Source organism: Lynx canadensis, chromosome B2, assembly GCF_007474595.2.
Source record: "Lynx canadensis isolate LIC74 chromosome B2, mLynCan4.pri.v2, whole genome shotgun sequence".
NCBI lineage: Eukaryota > Metazoa > Chordata > Mammalia > Carnivora > Felidae > Lynx > Lynx canadensis.
Window position 1 is genome coordinate 92474275 of NC_044307.1, and position 16548 is coordinate 92490822.

At 33.5% G+C, this 16548-nt stretch overlaps 1 protein-coding gene across 1 annotated transcript in view; it reads left to right on the top strand.

Annotated features, from left to right (window-relative positions):
- Positions 1-16548, top strand: part of GRIK2 (glutamate ionotropic receptor kainate type subunit 2) — a 655189-nt gene that overhangs the window by 525394 nt on the left and 113247 nt on the right. The window contains exon 13 of the mRNA XM_030316033.1: positions 1906-2123. Within this exon, the coding sequence (XP_030171893.1) occupies positions 1906-2123 (218 nt within the window). The remainder of the gene's footprint in view (positions 1-1905; positions 2124-16548) is intronic.

Below are 16548 nucleotides of genomic sequence, written 5' to 3' on the forward strand. Positions count from 1 at the left end.
ATACTGATTAGATTAACTTGATATCTAAAAAACCTAGCCATTAGAGTTCAGACTATATTTAATAGCTCTGAAAATGATAAGTAATCCAAGCAATGAAAAATTCAAATATACATTTGCTTTGCCACATAACTACTTCACTGCTGGTGGATACATGAAAGAGGAACCCATACTAAACTGGCTGATGCCCAGCTCCCCAGGAATTAGTGGGATATAGTGCTGGACATGACGTTACCTTGAGTACATGACAGTCAGCCCCTAACCAGGCTCTGATTCACCAACCTAGGAGGTACTCGCTTTAAGTCCTTGGGTAAGATACGAACTTGTGGTAATTGGGCCTTTTTTTGTCGAATGTCTCCACTGTTCTTTTCCTTCCCGGTCTTGTTTGACTTTACTGGTGCTGTTGTTAAGGAAAAAAAAAAAAAAAAAAGTAGAATGGGCAGCCAAAGCTGCTGCTGATCATCTTGGGAATATTTTAGTATTTCAGTGTTCGAGTGTGTGTCTGACAGGGCCTAGGAGCAACTACATCAGAAAGGTACTTTTCTGTTTTGTTTTGTTTTCTGTTATTTTTTTCCCCTCCCACAGAATGGTAGGCAGAGTCTGGAGCTGGAGTTGGCTGTCATGTCCAAGTCTGTCTGCTTTTTAAAATTTTGTTTGTTTGTTTGAAATTACAAGGGTAAGATGAACTGCAGTGTAAGATGGGCTGTTTTGATCTATTCTGGTCATGATACCGCTTTTTTTCAATGTTAACATGAATGATTTGTTGCATTTTTCATTCCATCTAAAGATGTGTTGCCTTACTGCATCAGTGATTATATGAAAGATCTGACTGTCAACAAATCAGCAAATGGAGTCCATCTTTGCTTCATTCCATTTTACTCAAACCCTATTAAAAATTAATTTGTAGCCAATGCTTTCTTGATTTTGGATTTAAAATGATTAAAAGTGCATAGTAATATATTACATATATTCATAAATTTAGTATACTTTTCTTATTAAAAAAATCATGCATGCTGATATGTATTCAGTTACACATTAAGACTGTAAATAGTGCACATAATTTAAACAATGTTGTAAAGCTATAAGACTTGATTTTAAAATTGTCAGGATTTTATTTTAAAATCTAAATTAATTAAATTAATAATAATCAAAAGTAAAATAGAATTCTTGGATCCCATTCTCTTATTAATAGCATGAGCAGGCAACTCCAGCCATGTTTGTAATATATTTATGAAATATTTATATATATGTAAAAATAAATTTGTGACAATATGTGTATTCTGATTCTGATTCTTCTCATTGAGGATAACTATAGTGATGGGAGACATTTGTTTGTACATAAGGAAATAATTTACTACCTTATTTCAAAATAAACCTGGACTAAAACCTCATATCTCAAGGAATATAGGTAATTGAAATTTATTTTTGTAACACATAACTTTTTAAAATGGCAAAATAGACAAAATTTATGCTTTCATGCACATCAAAAAATGAAACTTTATAGAAAGTGTGTTAAGAAATGGGTTTGAATGTATGTTAAATCATTTCTTCTAAAACCAAAGTAATTAACAAGAATATGAAAAGCCATACAAGTAGTTTATAAACTAGAGATATTTTTTTTCTCCCTTCTAATGCTGTTTTTATAAGGGTTATTACTAATCTGTCCTGTCTCAGATAGAACTTAAGTCTCCTGCCACTATACTTAACAAGTGTCCTAAGAGATGGTTTATTATCTGAAATTAGCCTCTGCTCTCCCAATGGTTGTTGCTTGCTTTCTAAAGCAATGTGTGAACCTATGATTTAAGCTTTTATTACACAGTGATTCCATTCTGCCACTGTGACCAAAGTACCTGACTGCTGATCAAATTCTCTGTATTCGTTTCACCTTTTCCCCCCAATCTCTGTTAGGTTCTGAGCTCATGCCCAAAGCGCTCTCCACCAGGATAGTGGGAGGCATTTGGTGGTTTTTCACACTTATCATCATTTCTTCGTATACTGCTAACTTAGCCGCCTTTCTGACAGTGGAGCGCATGGAATCCCCTATTGACTCTGCTGATGATTTAGCTAAACAAACCAAGATAGAGTATGGTGCGGTGGAGGATGGTGCGACCATGACTTTTTTCAAGGTAAGTCCTACTGATTGTCTACAATTTACATATTAAAATGATAGAGTGCAAACAAATCTCCCTCTCTTAATGGATGTAAGGATGTAGCAACACTGTAATTTGTGAAGAATAATCAATAGTCAATAATCCTCAATAATCAACAATCAATAATAATCAATAGTAAAAAATAATCAGGTTCCTCAGGGGATGGAGGGGTTATGTGTACAACTAAATACACAGTCATTAAGGCAAAACATTTTAATACTTGCAAATGGCAAGGAGTTCTTGCTTTGCAAGTATTCCCTTTTTGTTCGAAGGCAATTCTGCCCATGGCAACATTTTTTTTTCTCAACAAGGTTTTATCTTTGAATGTAAATGTCTATACATTTATTAGTATATATTAATATATTAGTATATTAATTACATTAAATATAATATAGTTAATATATAATATATATCAATATATGCCTGATGTAATGAATATATTAATACAATGTATTGATTATATATTAATATATATTTGTTAATATATATTAAATAGTATTAGATTCAGACTCTACCAGGCTTAGCTGTTCCAGAGGAATAGAATGATTACATACATGCATAATATTCTTATATACACATTTCTTTCTGTTAAGGTGAAACAAGGCTTGTTTACAAGCCTACAGAAAAAGAAGGAAAATAAATGATAGAAATAAGCCAAAACAATTCTTGTTGATGCACATTCATCTAATGTTCTGTAAGGCACAGAGTTTGAAAAGGAGCTATACCACTGAACTCATAATGGTTTCCAGAGGGACAGCCCTGTGGAACACTTGAATGGAAAGTGCTTGAACCAGGTTCCAGGCATATAGAGTATCTTACCCTCTTTATTTTCCCTTTCTTCTTACTCTAGCTGATCTCATTGGGCCAAAATACTGTACTCTAAATCGGGTGATTTCACTTTAGGGAGTCAATATCACTTCGTAATTTCTTTTATATTGTACCAAGTCTTTTTGTTTTGTTTTGATGTTGTTATTGTTGTTGTTGTTTTAATATGCAATTTATTGTCAAATTGGTTTCCATGCAACACCCAGTGCTCATCCCAACAGGTGCCCTCCTCAATGCCCCTCACCCACCCTCTCCTCCCTCCCATCCCCCATCAACCCTCAATTTGTTCTCAGTTTTTAAGAATCTCTTTTGTTTTGGCTCCCTCCCTCTCCAACCTTTGTTTTCTTTTTCTTCCCCTCCCCCATGGTCTTCTGTTAAGTTTCTCAGGATCCACGTAAGGGTGAAAACATGGTATCTGTCTTTCTCTGTATGACTTATGCTAAGTGTACTAAGTCTTTTTAAATTCTTTGTATGTCAGGCAAAATTTTAAGCATTGGTATTTTCCTTCACTGTTCATACAAATGTAATAGGAAGTTTAAGTATGCAGAAGTGGTAACTTTTTTAAATAGTTGAATCAAACTATAAAATAAATTCTCGCATCAAACATTCATCACGTACCTGTTGAGTACCAGAAATTGCATTACATATTGGTCTTCTAGAGCAAATAACATCTATTTCTCACTTTTAAGGAGATCATAGTTTAGTTGGATGACTATATCAACAATCATGGAACTGGGTTTTATGATACTTAAAACACAAACTTTGCCAAAAATTATATAATTTTTGTTGTAAAAATTCTCACAAAACTAAATCATCTCTTTTTCTAGAGTTCTGGAGGACGTAAATATCCAAAGAATGAGATAGGTTGATTGTTTAGTCAAATCTATATAATTCTTAAAATGTAATTATTTTCAGAGTGAATATCTCATATGTCTAGACGAAAGCTTAAAATGTGTATTTTTACATTTATTTGGAAAATCATTATTATTTAATCAAATTTGTTGAGTAACCAAAAATGAGCAAAATATTATGATCAGTAAGTGCCATTTGACTATATTAATTACAACTGATAAATTTTCCCCATTGAATATTCAGAATTAATAAAGATAGCTTTTCTATATAGCGTTTTTTTGTTTTGTTTTTTGTTTTTGTTTTATTTTTGTTTTTTTTTTAGAAAAGGAAATCATCTGTTGAAATGCTAAATGCACATTGTATGTGTCAGTAACTTTGTAGGGAGTGAATGTGGGATGCATTAAAATTATTATAGTATTCAAGAGTCTTTTGAATAGAGTTTGTTAAAAAACACCAAGTATCTAAACCAAGTGATTTGATTGACATCAGAAGTTACTATTTCTGTTTCAAAAATACATCAGAGTTTTCATTTTATTTTTTATATTCCGGAAGACTCAAATATCTTGTTTCAAAGTTCTTTTGTACCATGAGCAAGGTTTATCTCTAGAAAATCAACTTAAAAAAATTATTTTTTTCTTATCTTTCAGCTTATTCTCTCCCCCTTTATTTTGTCTTTTCAGTCTTTTCAATTTTCTCTTTCTTTTTAAAAACTTTTAAATAATTTTTTTAATTTTAATTTTAATTTTGTTAGGTAAATTATGCAGTATTAGTTTCTTTTTTTTTTGCCTACCTTCACTTTTCTTTGCTATTGACTTTTCTTCTTACTCTTTCAGCCCTTGTTTTCTCTCTCACATGCAAGGGTACCTCTAGCACCAGGAGAAAATTGACATAGAACAATTTTCTGTTTCCAACAGCACAGACATTCTTTCTGTAGAATTAAGGCCTTCTGGAATCCATACTAGTCACAGTAAAAACCACTCAGTGATAATCACTAAGTTGACAATTACCTTATGTTGATAACTTTATCACATGCTGAATTCTTACTTTAAAATTAGAAAAAAAATTAGAATTTAAAAGAATACATTAAATATTGACGTCTCTTTAGTTATTTTAGTGTACCCCTAAATGATACTAATTTCAACTTCATATTTTAGTTTGTTAAATTATACCCTTATACCAGCCATGGGTGTAAAATTTAAAAATATATATATTCCTTAACAATCTGGAATTAAAGTAATTGCATGCTCATTTTGCAACTTCACAATGAACCAGGGACTAGTGTGTGTATTCTATTTACATTTGATACCATTCTTTTATTTCTTAATTAACAGCAACGCATACAAACACTCTAGGAAGCACCCTTAAGGCATTGATTTCTAAAGGAATTTCCATCTTGTTTTTACAAATTTAACAAGACCCTGCTGTTAGTTAATTGTTCTGGAATGCTCAGTTCCAGAAAATTATTTTAAAGAATGGTATAATTTTGTTACTACAAGCAAGAAGAGCTGGCTCAAGATACCTGACCTTAAAGGGGTAAGTCCTCAGTATTGCAAAAACACAGAGTTATGCCATTCTCTAATATTAAATAATCCTTTTTCCAAAGAACATGCTTGACTTTGTTTATTGAGCTTACGTGTATATTGTCTTCAAGAAGAGTTCTTTCTTCTCTTCTTTTATATCCATTACACTCCATGCGCATTCTTCCCAGAGATAAATGTAAAGTCATGACTGGTAAAGTAACTCAAAATTGAGCAGATGGTAGTTCTTCAGAGTTATTCTTTATAAACAGCAGAAAACTGTATGACATCACCAATATATATTCTTAATCATATTTTAATGATAAAATAGCTGAAGGCCCAGGGATTTCATTGAAAAACAATAAAGGAGTTGTCAAAACCTCCTTCTCGGAATCTGGGGACTTGGTGTAGTACAACTGAAATCTCACCCCAGAGCTGAACACTACACAGAATGTTACTAAGCAACAAGCACATTCTTTTCTCCCGAAGTATAAAGATTAGGAGAATGAATACATATAGATCACATGTTCAAAAATAACTCAGTGAGAGCCTGTAGGTGTTATGGTTTCTTATGAGAATCCCTGTATTTTCAAAGTGAGTCCTATGTTTTACAAAGTGATGCTGAATCACTTTTCTTCTATGCAACGCATGACTCAGGTTTTCCAATTCCTGACAATTCTCTCTCTGGGTTTGGTCTACCTGAAATCTCAAGCTTGCTATGTATACAAATACAGTCTGTCCTTCCAAAAAAGATGGTGTCAAAGGAGATACCTTTTTTATGGTTATTTTAAAAAGTTCTGCCGTATATTGTAAGAAATTTAAACAGTATCAAACATACAATGCATATCACTTAATGCTTCTGATAATAAAATCTAAAATTCAGAATAATTGTTATGGATGAAAAAAAAAAAAACCTGAAATCAGAGAAACTGGGGCTTGATTCCTGGCTCCACCACGTATTGGCTGTATTTAGCTAAGATACTATTCCTTGCAAACCTCTGACTCCTCATTTCTACATTGGAATGCCTAACAGGACCATTCTGAAAGTATTATTTGAATATTAAATGAAAGCTGTACACGTTTGCTAACCATCTAGTAAATGCTTGATGGAGGTTATATATTAGCATCACTAAAATACATGGCTAATTAAAAATATTCAGAATTTAGGATGATTTTAAACATAGTCAAGTAAATTATGTCTCTATGGCCCACAGTAGGATAAATAATTTTGAAATAGATTTAAGAAGAGATCACATCATGTTTATCTAATTGAAATTGCTTCAGTCTTCTGATAATTATTGTCATGAAGAGGAGTTAATTTGGTAAGTGAAATAAAAAGAAACTATGAGAGCTCTTTTCTAGACTGTGTAGATTGAAATGGTATATTGAGGTGCATTTAACAATTCTTTGGGGAATTTATTGCAAAGCATAGGTAAAGGGAACTATAAAAATATTTAATATAAAAAATATTTATCCTTAACTTTAACCTTTTTTTTTTTTTTTAAATTTTTTTTTCAACGTTTATTTATTTTTGGGACAGAGAGAGACAGAGCATGAACGGGGGAGGGGCAGAGAGAGAGGGAGACACAGAATCGGAAACAGGCTCCAGGCTCTGAGCCATCAGCCCAGAGCCTGACGCGGGGCTCGAACTCCCAGACCGCGAGATCGTGACCTGGCTGAAGTCGGACGCTTAACCGACTGCGCCACCCAGGCGCCCCAACTTTAACCTTTTTTTAACCTAATGACTAAGATGTCTTATTTTAGGCAGTATTGCCATTCACCTTATGTTCTCAATTACATGTTCATTTGTAAGATATCAAATTTTTATTCAAGAAATAATTACCGATCATCTCTTATGTGGTAAGAACTGTGTTAAATCTTAAACATATTTCCTATATCTCCAAGCACTGCCTGCACCTGTCCATTCTATCTCCTATATATCTATTTCCTTTACTGTTTCCTTTACTGTTTACTGTTTCCTGTTTACTGTTTACTGTTTACTGTCCTGGTTATGAAAACGAGTGTCATCTCTGTCTAGGGTTTTGTAGTAACCATTTAACTTTTCTTTCTCCCAATTTTGTCTGTATTGTTCTCTATGCTGCTACCAGAGTGACTTAAAGTCCTCCAAAATTTCCCTCTCCCCTTTGCTTTAGGATATAAACCTGGCTTCTCAGTGTGTTTGTAGACACCTCATTGTTGAGAGTCTTGAGCAAATGGTGAAAAAGGAATCCTTGAGACATATTTGGTGCAAAAAGATGATTTTATTAAATATGGGGACAGGACCCATGGGCAGAAAGAGCTGCCCTGGGGTTGATTATATACTTTTAAGTTAGAGGGAGTTAGGGATAGTGTAAGTCTCTAAGGAATTTGAAAGCAAGGCTTTCAGAACCTTGAGGGGCTAGCTACTGTTAAGATTAGGTTACTTCTGGTCTTCAATAAAACAAAAACATTAAGGAAGTAAGGCGGCCATGAGTTCTTTGAGGAAGGTCACGCTCTACATGTTTCAGGTAAGTGTCAGTGGGCTGCAAGCTGTAAGGAGATTTAATTTATGTTACATTTTTTTGCCTTTGTTTGCCTCATCATCATGGTCTGGCTTCTTTTATAGCCACTTGCTCTCACACTTGCAGCTACTCCCAGGTTTGTCACAAGTAAATGATGCACCTCCTTCTCCAATGCCTGTTACACATTTTTTTTCCCATCCCTGTCCCTTCTTATAACCAAATTGGTTATCTTCTCTTTATTCCTTAGATACTAATTCATGCCTCACTTATCAAATTTTCATGATCCTTCCCCTACCTGTTCTACTCAGTTTGGGTAAGGTACTCCTTTATATTCTCTGAGCACTTTTTACTTCGGTTCTTATTGAATTTTCAACCCAAGCTGTCTTCTTGGTTCCTGTGTTTCTATACCACACTGCATAGCAGGGATTGAATCTATATCATTCACGTTTGAATCTCTAGTTCCCTGCACAGGCTTTGTGTATGGTTTGGGCTTTATTAGTTATCGACTGCCACAATGATGTTGCTTGACAAACAGCAAAAATCTCTTAGTGGCGTGTAACATAAACCTTTATTTAGCTTACAAGTCAGCAGTCCTATTTCTAGAAACTTGGAAGCCCAGAGACTTTAGTACATTTTGAACAGACTCTGTTTCTCTTACACCAGGGTGACAGTGCTTTTGCCAATACCATTTTGGCTAAACATTTGTGGCCTTCAAATGTATCCAAGTGAGTCCATTTATAATCTAAAACCACTGGGACAGTTCTTTTACAAATGTGCCTCTCTCTAAACTAATTGTTACTTTGGAATAGAAGCTCTTTGCTGGAGGAGAAAATCTACAAGGCATTGCCTTAACTTTTTCAGAGGGCTGAGCGAAGTACCTCGAGCAACGTGCATAATTTGTTCTTTAATTACGAAATGGTGCCATGTTGGAACAATTTGGAGAACTTTTACTGACTTGAGACACTGAAGACTAGGAATGCTTAAAAATACCCAACCATGCAAATTCTAACTCTACAATATCACCTCTAAGTACTGGTTGCAAACAGCCCAGTTCTTTTAAATTATTTCTTCCCTCTCCTCCTTCTCTTTGTTGTTCTTCTGATGAGTGATCTCTTTCTTGTACTACCTTATCCCATGTAGCTGAAAGTAACTAGCTGATTCCTTGAATATTTTGTCATCTTGTGTAGACATTTCTTTGGCCAAGTCCAAAAGATTATTACTGCATTTCAATCTTTTAACTTACGACAAGGCACACTTTAAAAATATTATTTCCCCCTATTTTCATTGATTCCTATTTCCCAATTTTCTCTCTAATGATTTCATTGTAATTTAGTATGTGACCCTAAATCAGTGTTTCGTATTTAGGTTCTCTTTATGGCACCAACTCACCTCTTTTACCTAATTCTGTACAGTTATCCCATGGCACAATGACTATAGCATCCATTGATGGAAAACCTATGACAGAGAGTTTTAGGTATATTGTGTGATTATTTTCAAATTTTGCTAATCTGTAGAACTAAAAAAGTTTTTCTTTTCAAAATATGTAGCTCTCTATGGCATTTCCATTTTTGACTTTGGGTTAAAAGTCAGTTTATTTGGAAGTATAGGTTGTAGTGTTAGGAATATAAGCAAGTGGATTAATCCATCTGGAGAAGTTTTATGTTTTGGTACTTAGCCACAGAGGATTTTGTTTTATTTTGCTTTGTGCATAGTCTCCCTCTTTAGGAGAACTCAAAGTACTTTCTAAATGCCAACTCATTAATCTTTACTGCAACCCCTGAGGAAGGTAGGAAGCAATTATCATTATGCTCATTTAACAGATGAGGAAACTGGGCCATGGAGAGGTTAAGTGACTTATTAATTATGAAAGCAATAACCAAGGGACTCGTAGTATCAACAATAAAAGTAATAGCTAAAGATATGATGGCATAACCATCATTACTCAGAAGAATTAAGTGCATTAGTCATTTTGGCTCACCCACATGACCCCAACTGTTTGATCATATTAAATTTCTAAAACATTTGCTTTAAGCCACTGGGGCAGATATAGTTATAACATGTTCTTTATAATCTGCTGCTTATTCTGAGCTTATCAGTTCAATGGTCTTCTAAAATTAAATTATGCTGGGGTGGCAGTATAGGTGTTTAAGCCTGAATTGCTTGTGTGGCATGCCTGTAATGATTTTTCAAAAGCTTGAGTGAGTTTTGCTTCTTAAATGCCAAAAGAACAGAAGTAATTTTTGAGTTGAGAGATAGAATGTAAAAAAATTTGGCAGTTTACTGCATGTACTTAATAAATGGATTTAGAAACCTATACCATTCATTAGACATTTTTCATATTATTCTTTATTTCTCAAAAACATAATTTTTGTTTGTTGTTTTTATTTAAAGCAGAAGTAGCAATGAAAGTATAATATATTTACCATGAAAAGATTTATACATTGCAGAAGTAAATTTTCAAAATGGCATCTGTAGTGTACTTTTCACATTGCAAAAGGGTTTTTCTGAAATGAGTCTTTAGTTTCCTCTTACTATATTGGTGGTACAATATTTTGAAAGTTTCATTTTGTATATGCATAAAATTGACCTAAAATAGTTACAACGACGAGAAAGATAATCTAAAATGACTTTTGAATTCATTTTATTTTTTTATTGAGATATAATTGACTTATCTTGTTTAAGTTTAAGGTGTATAATGTGTTGATTTGATGAATTTATATATTGCAGTATGATTATCACTGTTGCATTAGCTAACATCTCCATCAAATCATTATCACAATTGAAATCTAGTCTGTTAGCAACTTTGAAGTTTATAATACAGTATTCCTAACTTTAATCACAATGCTGTATATTAGATCTCCAGAACTTATTCTTTAAATGCCTTTCATAGTTTATGTAGTAAATTCCCAGTTAAGTATGGTCATCACAAAGAAAGGGTTCAATAACTATTTATCTGCGTGTGGATAGAAACTGGATATGTCTTTCACTGCATACCAAATTTACTACTATATGTATTTTAATTATTTTCCACCACTATCCAGGAGGGATTCTTTGACAATATAATAATTAGAAATTCATTATCGTACCTCAGTAAGTACAGAGATTATTTCTTACATATTTGCTTGTAAAAGAGTTGTCCCGTTTATACAGGTGTTACTAACTTGCCACCTAGTTTTGCTTTCAAGTCATTTTTCTTTACTTGGAGTCAATTTATGCTTAGCAATGACACTGCCCTTTTCTCCTCAATAATTTAGATCTCAAATTTCAGCTTTGGGTTTCACATGGGGGCTATAGTCTCTGTGCCTAGAAACTAGTTTAAAACTGGAATATTAATATGAGCACATGTATATTGGCATCAAAGTTTTATGACTTAACAGTTTTTATTTGTTGATAAATAAAGTTAGCGATACTGACTACTTATCCGTGTCCTCAGTTAAAGCACTACTTCAGCTTATGGGGCCAGTCTTTTATCTATCAAAATAGTAGATGTGGGTGGGCTGCAAGCATTGGGACTGGACAGCATGGATGTCATATAGGAATATGGTCTTATCTGTGGTAGGCGATCATGTTATTCTGACAAGCAAGAAGATAGTCTTGATTTTTACGTCAATTTTTCTTTTTCAAGGGATAGTCATTATTTTGTCCTATTTGGGTATATCGTTCACTAAGTTTCAAAAATCTTTAAAACATCCCTTTGTTCAAATCAGTAGTCTCAACCTGCTTGCACATTAGAACATTAGAATCATTCTTAGAGAATACTGAGGCCCAGACCCGTCTCCAAGCCAAGGAATTAAAAATATTTGGAGGTGAGATTCTTGGTATCTGAGTTTTTTTATAACTTATTTTGGTGATTCCAGTGTGCAGGAATGGTTAAATTAACCCTGTCTGAAATATAAATAATCCCTTCATTATTGGCATCTGTATTTAATAACTAATTGCGTTTACTTCATTTCTTTCATATTAGTTTGGGTATTCTTTTGTTCTAAAACCCAGAATTCACAAAATATCAGACAGAAGCATGAAATGATGATAAATCTGTTGAATGTACTCTTACTTCTTTCAAATTATTTACCTTTTGTTCAAAAGAGATTTGCTGAGAGTGAATGATCTAATTACATCATTTCTGACACTGTTCCTGGAAGTCCCCAGTTGGTAGGCATAAGGATTGACTTGTAGCAGGATGAAGACAGCTAGAGCTTTCTCCTTTCTCAGGGAATTATGGTGGAGTAAATCCTGACCTTCGTTGTGTCTCTGAGTAAAAGTCGAGAAAATATATATTCTGTGGTAACTAGGGAGTGAATACATTCACCTTTTCTTTGTAAGTCTTATTGCAGGTTCTTCCACTGTGCGGGAGGGAGGAGAAATTAGAGACCAGTAAGCAGGCATATTAAAGTCTTGGAAGGATTATTATATATGTGACTTTTGTGTTTATAACTGGGACCAGATTAAGAAACAGAGAAGTACCTTACTTTGTAATTATATATCGAGTTAGATTCTGCACAGCAGTTTGAGATTTGGGCTCCTGTAGTTTTGTTTCCTGAGCTGACAGGACTATTCTGTAGTATTTGGTGAACTACTGTCACTCCTTCCTTGTGGAAAGAATGCACCTATGTTAACTGGTGGGGGCAAATTATTACGCAATTCTAATTGATATCTTTTTTTGTGTTCCTTTGGAATTCCTCATTATCCCTCTGCATATCTATACTGAAACCAAATACTCATCACACATGGCTCTAATGTGGGTGATGGAAAACCAGATATACTTAAGTTTCCAAGCCAAAAACTGTTCTTGCCAACTTGCTTGCAAGTTACTAATTAAGTAATGACTCGATGATTTCATAGAAAAAATAGAAACTTTATTTTGAATTATTTGTTTCATGTATTCAAGTTCACATATAATCTGGTTTATTGTTTTGATTTCTCTGCATATTTAATGAAACAAACCCTGAAAGCTTTATGTGATTGAACACCAATGTATCCTAGCAGTCAGTTTAGATTAGTGATTAATATTGTTACTGAAATACTCATCTGTCTGAGTTGATGTTTTCTTTGTTTTTCATCAGACAGATTTTCTAGAAATCTAAAAGAAATATCTTAGCAAAAATTTTTGTAGCCATACCATTTCTCTTTTCTCCCAAATATTTTTTTTCTTCATTATTGCTTTTAAGATACGAGTTATTAACATTAGGTTAAATAGCAAAATTTTGTTTAAAAAAGAAAAGTTGGTATTTTAAAAGTGTTGTTATATTTTTATTAGTATCTAATATGGTTTTGGTATTAGTCATGTTTGAAATTAATATTTAAACCAATTTTTTATAATACATTTAAATTATTGGCATAGTAAGGGGGTTACTTTCACCCAGGGAGATTGTCTCTCTCCCCCATCCTCACTAACACACAATTTATTGTATGTGAGGCCTGATCCTATGTTTATTACAGGGATTTGCATAAGGCCTACAGGAAACCAACACCATTTTACTATGTTCCCATTGCAAGAAATAAAATGGTGCCTTTGAGTAAAGCTGCTTCATCAGACACTAGTTTAGCATGCCAAGTTACAGCTATCAATGGTGAAACAGCAGATGTGAAGGCTAGTTGGCATCAAAGCATATGAGTTGAAGACTTTCCTATGGGAAAGAAAGTGCTTCATTACACTTTATCTATACTAAGAACATTGGTTCTATCAAGCTGTCTGGGAAAATTAGACGATGATGGGTTTTATTACCTTAGCTCTGCCAGAGTGAATTCAATAGTTAAAAAGTAAGCGATAACACCATTTGGGGAATTATAAGAAGTTATTAGAGTTTCAGTGTATTTAAACTTCGAAAGAGCAGCAACTTTTATCTCCGCTTCTCTAAAATGTCTGAGGGACAAAAGTTTAATCCCTCTCTAATTTTCAATATGTACCAATGAAGCTTTGGGACTCTAATTGAAGAAGGAAGTTTTGTGTCTGACTGAAGTGTAAAATCTGAGAAACAATGTTTTAATTGCCTTGAAAGGCAAGTGCATGAGGCTGTTGTCATTCCAGGATACACTGTGGTTCTGTCTCTCTTCTGCCCTCCCTCCTCCACTCTGTGCAGGGACCACTCTTGCTGTTTGTCAAGTCAGCATGGCAGCTCAAACACCACATTGCACCTCATCAATCTTAGCCTAGAGGGCCCCACAGGGAGTGAGAAAACTCAAAGTCAGTTAATAGAGCAACGTAGAGCTGGCCTGTCAAGTACTGCATAATGGATAATTGTCACTGTAAAAGTTTATAGCCACCGGTTAGGCAACAATTTGCAAGGGACTTGGAAAGGCATATTTTTGGACGTAAAAATATAGGCTTAGATAAATATAAAAATTGTCACTTAAACTTGTAATGTTTTATTTGTTAGTTAAAAAATTAAGATGAAAACTTCTCTTCTATGTAAGTTGCAGCATAAAAGCATCATTCAGTATTTCTAAAACAAATATACAAACAAACAAAACACCCAGTTTCTCTGCTTTGTAAATTATTTGAGGAAATTATTTTAATTGGGATTGTGGCTAAGAAAGATCTATTAATCATGTTGTGTGTGTGTGTGTGTGTGTGTGTGTGTGTGTGTGTGTTTGTAGGGGGGAATCAAACTTTAGAGTATCAACAAAAACATATTATCCTTTTAGATTATCCATTAGCTAAAGTGAATACTGTGAAACTTGTACTTAATCCAGAATACCCTATGCCCTTGGCAGTTAATGTTCTTGATTTTTCATGCACCATGATGTCTTTTTCTTTTTTGTTTGGTGGGGAGTGTGTGCTATTTTCTGTTGTTGCAAATACACTTTAAGCTAATTATCACATTTGGTCAGCTGAACATTCTTTTGTTCATTTGTTTTCCTATCTCTTTTCCAAAAGTCCTAATAGCAAAAATACCACTTTGTTCTTTGATATTAAGAGCTGATTAAAGACATTATATGTAGTTAAGTAGGTTCTCTCATTATATCATAAAGCAAAATGAGGTTTACTGTTACTACTGCTTCCATCTTTGCTGTATAGACTTTCATTTAAAGACAAAACAGAACTGCTTTTCCCCCTTGGAAGCATGCAAAATGTAGGATCATCAGCCCTTCTGATAGTGAATCATCTTATTACTTCATCACTCATATTCACCAATAGCAAACACAGTTCATAAAGCATCCTTTCTTTTTTATACCCTTTCTCTACCCCAATAGATTGGAAAAAAGACAAAATAAATTTTAGAGGTGTTGATAGTTGCAAACTGAATATAATAGATTCCTCAAAAATATTGCTTTTCAAAAAGCAATATTGGCTAGATTAAACATTAATGCTAAATGTCTTCGTCATAAAGAGGTCAGATTCTGAAGTAATTCAAGTTCTTTTGCTGGGATATTATTGACTTTGACAGTGCCTAGAGTTGTAAATATCTAATGCATACTGTTAAGCACTTTCATTGACCTCCTGTGTTCAGAGAGAGTCCTTAACAGTTTCATAAGTAAAGAACTTTACAGATGAGGGAATGTGTCTGCACGTGTATGCACATGCATGAGTGAGTGTGTTCTATAGGAATAAGATATGATACCTTAATTGGAATTAAATTATGAATGGTTACATGATTTATTTTTCTTATACCCAGTTTCCATTTAAATCTGTTCTAGTGGAATAATAGTTCAGGGCTGGCAATAAATTGTAATTTTATTTTTCCTGATAGCATTTGAATAATACTTTTGATTATCATTAGCCTATTGTATATACCACAACACTAGTGGAGTTCAGTGAAAAGATTTGATTGTCTCTAAAGGTAGGTGTTTCCTTTATTAAATATTGTAATTACAACTAATTAGAGGTTACACAATAAATTAGTTTGCTTTGTAGGTCCCTTGACTGCTTTCAGAACACTCTGAGTTTATGCTTCATTATAATTTATTACAAAAACAATTAAATAAAAACCAAATAATTAGAAAGTAGCATTAATAGTGGATATAAATGATTGTTGAATCAATACAATGCAGTTTAACAAAATGATTAAATGCATAAACTAGGTTGTGTCATGAAATCATATCTATCACTTGTTAGGGATTTACTTAACCTAGGGCTTCTGTCTTTTTATAGATAAACTGGGGGTTTAATTACCTGTTTTATAGATTGTTTACATAAAGCACTAAACATGTAATAAACTCCCAGTGTGTACTTACTGCTATTCTTATTTTAAGGCACTTAATAGTTGAACTGATAACTCTGTAGCAGATAAAACCATTTCCCTCCAAATGAATGCTTGCATTCCTGGAAATACATCCAGTTTACCTATGCTTAATGCCAAAAGCTGGTACTCAATTACGTTTATGTTTGATTTGTGATTTAATCTTGATTGTAGATTATTAAAAAATATTCTAGATTACTCTCTTGCACTGCTGAAAAGATAAAACGCATCATGAATCCAGTTCCATCCATACATCCAATTTTAATTAATGATCTTTTTATTAATGGTTTTTTAATTAACGGTCTTTTTATTAATGTGTGAGATTTACTTTGACAAACAATTCATGCTCAGAATTAATGCTTAAATAGAAGAACTCCCATTTTTAATTGCTCTTCCTCTCCATAAATATTAACCATTGTAATTTTAGCAAGTTTCTTTTTCTCTTATAAAAATAATGCATATGACTCATGAGAACTATAGAATTTTAGGAAAACAAAGGAAAAAATGTCAAAGTCCAACCTACAAA